We start from the raw sequence: 11,205 nt of genomic DNA, 5'->3' as shown, positions 1-11,205 counted from the left end.
GACTTTTCTATATTGGGTCCTTAGTTATTGAATGGGCTGTAGCATCTCATTTAGAAAGACCTCCATTCTTAAAGGCTAGGCATGAGGGAGACTCCACCAAGACACCCAAAAAGAGACAGTTACTGCCCTGGATATCTACAACCTAACTGGATAAAGCAGACAACACAAAACATTATTATCCCCATTTTAGAGATGGGGACATTAACACAGAGATTGAGTAGCATAGCCAAGGGCACATAGCAAGTCTCTGGCAGAGCCACGGACAGAATCCTGGTATCCAGACCTAGTCCAGGGCCTTAAACACAAAGACATTTTTCCTCTTCCAGCACCAATGCAAAGGCACTGTGATCTAAGCAATTGCCATGGTCATTTAGATTCTCTCTCTTGGTTTCTAATTTAGGTTTTCCTACCATGGTGGACATGTGGGTGTTCTGTGCTATCTAATCACTTAACCAGTTAATTCCTGTCCTTCTGAATGATCCTAAGACCCCTTCATATACATGCAGCATGCAAAAATGCAACCACTTCTAAGATGAAGCACGGCACCATGGTCAATATCCAGAACAGCAGCAAGATCCATGTTCCAAGGGTCTGTGAGATGGGTGGGTGGAAGAAATGGAGAAACTATAACAAGGCTTAGAGGCAGCGGCAGACCAATGCGGGGCTGGGAGGGGGTCCCCGGGCACTGGCCGGGGGTTGGGCACCAGCCAGGCCCTTCTGAGTTCTTATCGCGCAACATGACTTTAAGTATTGCTATGAGAAGGGGGGGGCACAAATGTAAGCATTGGCCCCCAAGTGCTGGTCACCCATGGTACATCACTGCTTGGAGGTATCACTTTATGATTTGAAGCTTAGGAGCAGGGTCTCAACTGTTGTGATTTGGTGTGGCTCCACTAGATCAATGACCCCACTAAATGAGTGACTGATTTGGGGGTTGGGGTGGTGCAGGTGCTAATGTGTGCAGTTGGCAACCCAGAAGTCATAACAGAAGCACTTATGGTGTGGATATGTCAGATTCCAATGAATCCTTGAATTCTGCTAAATATCTTGTCACCAGAACAAGAGCATGAGAAGGAAGTGACTTTATTGGACTGACCCAAATTCATACCAACTAATGATCTGGACCTATGTCTCTTATCAGAAAGAGTAATGAGAAAACAGAACAAGGGTAAGATAGGGAGGAAGGTGAGGAAAAATATGGATGAAAAATAATGAGAGAGAAAAACTGATAAAAATAAAGTAGAGAAGGGATGTGTCCAAAAAGGCCGTCAAGATGAAGGGGGGTTATGATGGCATGTGGCTTCTGGATCTCTTATTACAGAGGTGGTGAATGGTCTAACTGTAGTTGTAAGGGCAAGAGTCAAAACTGGAGCACAGTGTATTTGAAATGTTGTGTGTGCTACAGGGGTAGAAAATGTGTGCGAGTGTTTGTCAACAGGGAGGGAAGAGTTATAGACTAACTCATTCAGAAACAAAGAATTTGTCTCATTGTGTGTGAGCATATGTGCGTGTAGAGGGGTATGTTTAGAATAGTCCTGTGTATGCATGTCTGGAGTGCTTGTGTACATGATGTGTGTGATCTCTTTCTGTGTATACACACAGTCTACAGACATACTTCTCTCATCTACAGTGTACCTGTGTGTATTTGCAGGTATGGGAATGGTGTATGTGTAACCAGAGGAGGTGTACATGCATAGTAATTGCACATCCCTCTCTCTGTATATATGCTTAGTTCACTGAGTGTGTCAGTCTGTATCTACATGTATGCGGTGGTTAGCAGATGCATGTGTTTTGGGGCCTGCATGCGTAGACAAAAGAGAGTTGTGTGTGTGTGTATATGATTACAAAGGGCATTGTTCAAGGGTATGTACACGAGAGTGTGTGTGCATACTCTGTGTGTGTGTGTGTGTGTGTGTGTGGATGCACACACCAGGGCAGGAGGAGTGAGCCTATATTAAATACTGCTCATAAACACAACCAATAAATCACTGTAACAAGCAGATCTATATATGTTGTTCTCTCCTGATAGGAGACAGCACAGCAGGAATGCGAGAAGATTGTAATAATTAATAATAATTATAATAATAATGCATAAAGACAGTAGCAAAGTAATTAGTCTGAGAAGGAGTGCTCGCTAATTAATGCACGGAGCCATAGTCAAAACAATCTGACTAAGGATAAATATTAACAGTAATAAACAATCATATTCAGGCAAGCTGCACCTAGGGTGACATCAGTGGTAAAGCGAGTGTGATGCTAGGCTGGGAGTTGTGCCAAGCCTGGCAGGTATCTGGGGACAGAAATAAATTTAGAGGGAATAAACAGGCCTCTGAGCACCTGCCCTGGCTCAGGGTCAGGTGTGCTGTAGGACCCTTCCAAAGCCCTTCTCTGCCAGGTTAGGCCACAAAGATGTTCACCTGGAACCAGACAAGGGCTGGAGGCCTGACAGCTCAAAAAATTATTTTGGTGCATCTCCCCGTTGGAGATCAGACTCAATGGAAGAAGCCTAGTTGGTCCAGAGGAAGCTTTGACTATTCCTGTCATACTAGGTCAGAAAAGCAATGATTCTGTGGGAGAGGCCCATGCCCAAGAGATCAAAGTCCCTTGCTGTTTGGGCCTCTTTTAACTTTTGGGTCTCAGTTTTCCACATCCTCAATAAGAGTAAGGATACTTGCTTTGTTGCTGGAATGAATGTCCTGTTTAATTCACCAATAGCTCTGTGCTGTGAATTCTACAGGTCCCTCCCAGAGGTGCTTGCTTTGCAGCGGTAGGTGCAGTGATCATTTCAAAGATCTTGACTACCTAACTCATACAAACAGGCCCACATAATAACTAGCTAGTGAGATATGTAGACTGTAAATAAAAATTATTATGTATGTGATGGCAGCTTTTAGAGGCCAGCTGAGAGCAGGGATTTGTGGTGTTCAGTGCTGTAGAAATCCGTAGAGGTAGTCACTGCCTCAAAGAGTTTGCAATCTAAACAGACGAGATAAGTAAAGTGTGGGAGGGGAAACCGAGGCAAAGAGAGGGGCTTAGAGAAGCCAGGAAGAGCATTCAGGCTTCCTGTCCTACCCGCTAAACTGAAATGCAATTCACAAGTTCCACGTTGCACCAAAGTTGTAGAGGATTCAGGCCACATCTGACTGAAAGTTCCCACTCCAGCTAAATTATTACTAATGCAGCCAACAACGTGCCAGGTAATCAACAAATTGGTTGAAGCCAGTGGAGCAATGCCAATTCACTGGAGCTGAGGATGCAGCCCTGGCTATCTTACAGTGCCAAATTGCTTAACAAAACAGGCTTGGGAATCATCCATGATCTTAACAGCAGAGGAGTAAATGGAGGTAACAGGTCAAGCTACTGAAAGTGACTGAGGAGAAGAAAATGGCCGGCTAGTTATTCATTTATCTCGTTGGGAACTTTAAGGCAGAGGCACAGCAGCAATCTGAAAATCTCCCTTCTCTGCTGGCAGCAGGCTCGTTTTCAGATAATATCCCATGCCGCTCACTATTTATGCAGTGCTGCTTCCCTGATGATCACCTGCCATGAGGGGAAAGTATTAATAGAAAAGGCCGGTTTAAAATATGAGCAAGGTGATGAAAAGAGCAAAACCGATAGGCCCATTTCTTTAGGGAAATGCAAAGGATCATGTGATGGCTAAGCAGCCTCCCAAGACTGAAGCATCAGCCCATGCAAGACCCTTGCTTGGGGCTTGCTTTGGAAAAGTGTTATCTAGAGCGCTGCTGGCTCACTCCTTCTTCAGTCCCCGGGGCTGGAATGGAAGGGTGGTTCTGACCACCTGTCCGCCTGCCTCCCCACCTCCTCCTACGTCTTGGTGCAACACGACGCTCCTCTGCTTTTCTGGGGCGTGTGAAGCCAGCATCTGCTGTCTCAGGTGGATGGGTGAAGCAATAAAGGAGGAGCCTCCCCCAGCTCCTACATGCAGGCTTCACAAACAGGAGGCTGCCAATAACAGCTGCAGCAGGACCCACGGTTTCACACACTGAACAATGGGGAAGCAGAGGCCTCACAAACAGGTGAAAGAAGCCGTGGAGCGAATGACTCATCCAGGGAAGACAAAGATCCGGGAGACAAAAACTCACCCAGGAGAGGCAGGTTATTTTTATACCTTGGAAGGAGCCATCCTGGCAACAGCCATTCACTGCTAGGTGCTTGTAATGACCTACTCTTCCTCTCCCTGTGCCAGCTACGGTGTAAAATGGTTGCTGGTTGCTGCCCTGTTCCAATTAAAATTATAGACAGCTTTAAAGGCAGTTCTGGAGGGGACCCCAGTCAGATGACTCTGTAATGGGATAGGAGGCCTTTCATTGCTGCCTTAATCTCAGTTAGCGCTGGGCTTATCTCAGGTGCTGGTTGCTGAGTTTTAGAAGCCCGGTCTGGTCACAGAATCGTTTCGTGCTGGTGAAAAAGGAGTGCCCCAGCCAAGAACCGCACGGACGCCGCTCAGGTGAGGGAGGAACCATGGAGCCCAGAGATCAGCCAAGAAGAGGGGCAGAAATGAATAAACAGGAACATAGATGCCAGTCTCAGAGGGAAAAAACAAGGCAACCAAATGGAGGGAATTTAAGTGAACAGGGCAAATCAGGGCGGGGAGGGATGTGTGTGTAAGGAATTTAACAATGAAATAGGGTTTTTTTCATTGGAATAAACCAATTTGTCAAAACTGCAGCATTCCTGGGGAAGGAGCAGGTTCAGCTCGTCATGTTATTTCAAAAATCATTTGGGAAAACATGTTTTGACATCGGTAACGTGTTTCAATGGGCATTTGAAAAAGAAATGATCCAGTTTTCTGGTTCAGAACAATGTCGCATTTCAAAGCTTAAGCTGATTATAATACAAGATGTTTCAACAATCCAGAAGACAAGCTTTCACATGACCAAACCAATGTGCTTCCGGTCACCCCAAGCAGGAGAGTTTTTAGCTTTTTTGGTTCCCCCGCAGTTTCAAGAATTCAGCTTCTCATTCTGATTCAAGACAGGGCATTGCTTTAACAGCTAAGACATTGCTGTGAAATAGGAAACCATTTCCCTCCCAGCCCTAGCATTGGGTCCAGAGCTTCTGTCAACAGACCTGAAGGCTAAAGTCCTCTATCAGCTGTCTTTCAAGGAAAACAGCTGTCAGACTTCCTCACCAATTTGCTTTAATTGGGACCTAGAAAGACAACTTCTGAGGCCTTGTCTGCACCTCTGTCTGTTTGAGGAACTTGTCTGCCCCTAGCCATACCAGAGTGTTTGAGTACTTCACTGTTTTCACAGTACTTATCCTCATCACACCCTTGTGAGGCAAAGCAAGGCTACCATACCGAGGGAAATGGAGGCACTGAGATACAAGGGTCCAGTTCCACAGAGGAATATATATGTCCCTAATCCCAGTTCAGTTGCCTACCTCCTGTGGATTGGAATCAGTGAGATACTAGGCACCAAAATAGCAGTTAGACACACAAATACCTTTGCAGATCAGCCCCCCACAAAGTGAGCCAAGCCTGGCAGTGCCCATCATCACCAGGCCTAACTTTTAGGTGTCTTGCTGTGGGGGCAGAATTCATCAACCTGAGTACACAGGTGCTATCAGATCAGGATTCACAATGGCCAGCACGCTGAGCATGGGACATTTAATTCAGTCAATGGAAAACACTGAGAAAAAAGAACATCTAAAAGACAGCGTCACCCCTGAATTAGGTGCTTATGGAAAGATGGATTCACAGCCTGAAATTGCATCCTGGACTCACCCCCTTGAGTACTGATGACTGTCTCACATAGGAAGGGGTAATGAGTGCCAGCCCATCAGAACATTTAACTAGAAAGTGAGAGATTTTGGTTCAAATCCACCTCTCTCAGGAGACTGCCTTAACCAGAAGCCTACAGCAAAGGCTGGGGTGGTGCATTTGGTTCATCCCTGCAGTTGATGGACCACTTTACCGGCAGGAATGCAAAAATCCTGGGATGAGGGGCAGGGAGGTGACAAAGAGACAGCATGGATCAGCAATCCAGCAATAAGGGATCCCTGGGTCTGATCCTTGTATTTTGTATTCAAGAGTTATTGGATAAAATGCATAAATGGTGTGAAGTTGGGGAGCCCCACTCATTCCTGGGGTTCTAAGCTAGGCTCCTGTTAGCCCCATGAGTTTTGCCCTCCTTTCTGCACAGAGGCCCACAAAGGGGATGGAGCACATCCTATTCCCCCCTTTTGCAACAGGGAGCATAAAATTTGCTTACTTATGAATGACTGAGAGACTGAATATGTACCCAAGAACTTCATATCCAAGCAAGTGCTGGGCAAAGTATTATTGTTCTTTACATAGGGATTAAAGCTAAAATAATGTCTAATTATTTCCTTGGAAAACCTAAAAGCTGGAGCTGAACTGCCACTGTCCACACATCCCCAAATTGCAGCTCTTCATTCTCCTACTTTACTTTTCCATACTGGGTAAATTTCTACCCTTGGATCTGTGCGAGGAGCTCAGCTCTGTTGCAATACATGGGACTTCCAGGAGGGAGAGCAGGAGGGGCTCTGCTGCCCCCTTGTGGACTAATGATTGAACTCATATTTTCTCCAGCAGACCCTTGCTCATGTAGGACTCCAAAAGAGTGTAGAAGGCAGGCTATATAGCTATTTGGGATGTGTGAGCCTAGTAGGGCCTCATGTAAGCTGATTGGGACTAATGTAGCAGTGAATCAGCAACCAAACTCCATGGGCCTCCTTTCCAGAGGTGCTGGCCACCCACTCCAGTTAAAAGTCAATGGGACCAGCTGATGCCAAGAACTACTGGAGTTCAAGCCCTATGGCCCAGATCATCACAGGTATCCAGACAACTAACCCTCAGTGATTCCAGTGGGAGCTAGGTACCCAGTGCTGTAGCAAGGGGGCAGGGGGCAAACGGGGCAACTGCCCCGGGCACTGAAGGGAGAGGGGCTGAGTCATGAGCAGCTCGTTTGGGGGTGGAGGGCACTGGCGCAAAAGAAGGGCAGCTCCCACCATTGCGTGCCTGCCCGGGCAAGCATGGGGGGGCATGTGCCTCTGGACCTCTGTGCAGGGTGAGGGTGGGCTGCCATTGCGGGCTTTGCCCCAGGCACCAAACTTGGTTGGTACAGCACTGTAGGTATCTAATTACTTCTGAGAATTGGGACCCAAGTGTCTTATGAGGAGGGCTGAGGAAACAGAAGCCCAGGGTGGATGATCCAGGAACGTATTCAGGGATACAGAAGCAGTGCAGTTGGGAGAGAAGGGTGCGGATGGAGAATGCACTTACGAGCGCTGGGAAAAAATCAAGGTGTCCAGGGCATTCCTTGAGAGCTGATGGGTCCCCATTCAATTCATAACACATTACTGAGGGATTTTTTCCACTGGTCTCTCTTTGAGCTTGTAGCAGGCCTGAAGGTTTGAGTCTGTTTGGGTTTTTTTGTTTTAAAAGGATTTTTTCCCCCTTCTCTTTAGCCAAAATTGTGAGCTGCACTGAAAAACACCCTACAAAGTTAGCTTAAACTCATAACTTACAGGTTTTGTAATTTTTTTTCCTCTGCTTGATCCTGTAAAGAAATATGTTTTCCAACTTTTCCACAGCACTCATGACAGAAGTCCATTGTCTGAAAGTTAAAGCTACAATTGTCATGTCACCACCTCAGTCCAGGAGCTGGGGCTTTCAGGAAAGGACTATTGTGAGCCTCCCAATCAAACTGTGAGAGAAGGCAGCACGATCTATAGACACTTCCCGAAGGGTCTCAGAGACATGCATTGCCAGGTCTCAGGTCAAAACTGAAGAGGCAGGAGTGCTGAATCTTTAGCAGAAATACCTTTTCTCCCAAGTGCTCCTAATCATGAAAATGATCCCCAAACCAGGAAGGTTTCACTGGTATTATCACAAATAGCTGGTTATCTAAGACTTCAGCCTGAGATGATATTAAGAAGAATACACTATCTTTAACCTTTATTTATTTACTAGTTACACAAAGTGTGGCCATCCAATCAGGGAGCAGAAATGCGATCAGATGACTCAAATGATCAGTCACAGATCGCAGCTAACAATTGAAGTGAATACTGTGTAACTACACATCGGTTGTAAATTATCCAGCAAATACATTGCAGCAAATAACAGAAATCAGAGGTGACCGCGAACAGTTCAGAAAGAGAAAAGGGGTTAAAAACAGAGTGATGACAAGTCATAATCAATCACTAGTCTGGCTCCAGCAAGCCCCCTAATGTACTTTCCCAGACAGCTTTGGCTGCCACAATTCATAGAAAAGAAATGTTCCTCTACTAATTCCTCCTTCATTTTTACCCAGGAAGTGGGATTTCCATGACAAGCAGCCACTCCCAGCATTATTAAAGTATTTGTTCAGAGGCAGGGGGAGCTCAGCATTTGGATTCAAGAACCACAAGCCTGGTCCTTATTAGATAAACGTCTCTGAATTCTGTTAAGAGTTGCTACAGAGAGACCAGTAACACATTTTAGTAGTAGCTATATTGGATCTGCTCCCCCACTTTCTCAAAGGAGCGGGGTCAGCATCTGCTGACCAAGGAGGTCATTTCAAACCCAGCTGGGTTTTCAGAGCCTGAAGCCCAGCCATGTGGATACCACTTCCCCCACACACAATGATGACAATGGAGTCCAGGTCCATGGTCAAGTGCCCTTCCTGCTGCAGCTGCTGAAGGTGACCACTGTAGAGTAAGGCCAGCGAGGCCGCACAGGCTGGATCCACCAGCATCCGCTCATCATCTAGGAAATACCAGCAGGAAGGAAGAAAGGAAGGAAGAAATCTGTCATCACCAAATGCACAATTTTTTTTTTTACACATGAGCTACAGAAGGATCTTATTTAGCTACATGCCAGTACTAGGTTGTTATCTTCTCAAGCAAATCCCGGGATGTCATTCTCCCCTTGTACTTGGCCCTGGTGAGGCCACAGCTGGAGTACTGCGTCCAGTTTTGGGCTCCACAATTCAAAAAAGATGTGGAGAAGCTTGAGAGAGTCCAGAGAAGAGCTACACGCATGATCAGAGGTCAGGAAAGCAGACCTTATGATGACAGGCTGAGCGCCATGGGGCTCTTTAGCCTGGAAAAGCGTAGGCTCAGAGGAGATCTGATGGCCACCTATAAGTTTATCAAGGGTGACCACCAGGATCTGGGGAAACGTTTGTTCACCAGAGCGCCCCAACTGATGACGAGGTCGAACGGTCACAAACTCCTGCAAGACCGTTTCAGGCTGGACATAAGGAAGAATTTCTTTACTTTCCGAACCCCCAAGGTCTGGAACAGCCTGCCAGCGGAGGTGGATCAAGCACCTACACTGAACACCTTCAAGAGCAAATTGGATGCTTATCTTGCTGGGATCCTATGACCCCAGCTGACTTCCTGCCCTTTGGGCAGGGGGCTGGACTCGATGACCTCCCGAGGTCCCTGCCAGCCCTAATGTCTATGAAGTCTATGAAATCTATGAAATCTGGCTACTCACAGGAATAAAAAAAAACCCCAAAATAGCAATTTACTTTAAACTCCATACTGAGACCAGCACATGCCCAGCACATGCCCAGTCAATTAGTTAGACTCAGCTCTCCCAATGTCTATATAGATCAGACGCTTCAGTGGGGCTTTTATGGTGCTTTTATCTAATAGCTGATTGAATCAGCTATTAGATGAAAGCGCCAAAAAGGCCCACTGAAGCACCTGATTTATACAGATGCTGCAGGGCCAGGTCAAACTAACACGCTGCTTCTTCTGGTCAAGCACATTTTTTCTTCTGTTTTTCAGTCCCGTGATGAGGCACTAGAGGGCAACATGATCACATGCGCAAAGTTATGCCTGTCTTACACTGACGAAACAGATCTGCTCCACCCCTAAACGTTCCATTAATATTGCCATTCATTGCCATTAAGTTGTGCTCCACTTTACTGTGGAAATCCTGTTGTTCCCTACTTCAGCCACAGTTGGCCCTGTTGACATAGGCAAAACAGATTCTGTGGTTAAAATACAACTGTGTTGAGTGGGGCTGACACAGTGTGTTGGGTTTGCTAGTCCATGTAATCACTGAATTAGATTTCTCCTTTCCCAGACCTATGGGAGAGAAAAATGTCAAATTCACCTACACCCCCATTCTGAGGAGCACCAGGAGAATCAAGAGACAACTTCTTTGTTCAAAAAAATGCACAGAGTAGATTGGGATGGGCAAAATGTGGCCCGGGGGCCACATGCAGCCCACCCAGCCATTCTATCTGGCCTGTGGGGCCCCTAAAAAAATTTAGAAAATTAATATTTATCTGCTATGTGCTAAATATTTATCTGCTATGCGCTGCCTGCTATGTGGCACTCGATAGCTTTCCAAAACTGAGTAAGTGGCCCTCTACTCGAAATAATTCCCCACCCCTGGAGCAGTTGCTAGAGTAGAAGCTACTGAGATAGCAGTGAGTGTGAGGAACCCCCCTTTAGCCACTAGAGGGCAATATTAGCCTGCAGTAGTCAACCAGAGAAGCCCAACTGTGTATAGGGGCCTTCCTGGAAAGCCCTGCTCACCCAAGAACTGCTCTATAGCTTGCACTGCTTCTGCATCCTCCACCACCTGGGAGATGACCTGGCATTCGCTGGCACACTGCAGTGCACGTGATGACACCGTCTTGGCTCCCAAACACTTTGCCACGCTGAGGAGGAAAGAAAGGAAAGAGCACCCTATTAGTAGTGCCTAGAGCTGAACTGGTGTACTGCTGGTAGGCCTGTGCAGAGTGGCTAGTAGGGCTGTGCAAAGTTTTGGGTGGTGATTTGATCTGGAGGAGATTTGGCCCGATTCAGTGGCTGAATCCGTGAATCTGAATTGAATCAGGGGACCATTTAAAAGGTCCAAATCAATTTGGAAAAGACTTGGAGAGCTTTGGTGATTTGGGCAGTCCTCGCCTGCTGAGGCAAGGAGCTGCAGCCGGACTCCATGCTGGTAAGTAGGGAGCAGAGGAGGAGGGGCTGGAGGAGGTGGGAGGAGCCCATGGGGGGACCCCTGCCAGGCCCCATTCCCTGCCAGCTCCACCAGCCCTGCCAGCCCCCGCCTGCTCCCCCAGCCCCCTCCACATGGCTGCCCCGCCTGCCCCAGCTCCTGGTGCTTTAAAAAAATCCCCCACTCACCAGGTGCTGCCAGGCGGGGGGGCAATCCCCACTGCCCCCCACTGCCCCATGCTGCATGGGGGGGCTCCGCATGCCGAGCCCCCG

General features: G+C 47.1%; 1 protein-coding gene across 1 annotated transcript in view; it reads right to left on the bottom strand.

Annotated features, from left to right (window-relative positions):
• Positions 1–7,923: 7,923 nt before the first annotated feature.
• Positions 7,924–11,205, bottom strand: part of SDSL (serine dehydratase like) — a 13,153-nt gene continuing 9,871 nt past the window's right edge. Inside the window, exons 7-8 of the mRNA XM_019539342.1 lie at positions 10,525–10,649; positions 7,924–8,734 (exon numbers count right to left, since the gene is read on the bottom strand). Of these exons, the coding sequence (XP_019394887.1) occupies positions 8,541–8,734; positions 10,525–10,649 (319 nt within the window). The 3' untranslated portion in view covers positions 7,924–8,540. The remainder of the gene's footprint in view (positions 8,735–10,524; positions 10,650–11,205) is intronic.

The sequence above is a fragment of the Crocodylus porosus genome, unplaced genomic scaffold (genome assembly GCF_001723895.1).
Source record: "Crocodylus porosus isolate Cpor-Errol unplaced genomic scaffold, CroPor_comp1, whole genome shotgun sequence".
Taxonomy (NCBI): Eukaryota; Metazoa; Chordata; order Crocodylia; family Crocodylidae; genus Crocodylus; species Crocodylus porosus.
Note: the sequence above shows the minus strand (reverse complement) of the source record. Positions and strands in the feature narration are given on the sequence as shown.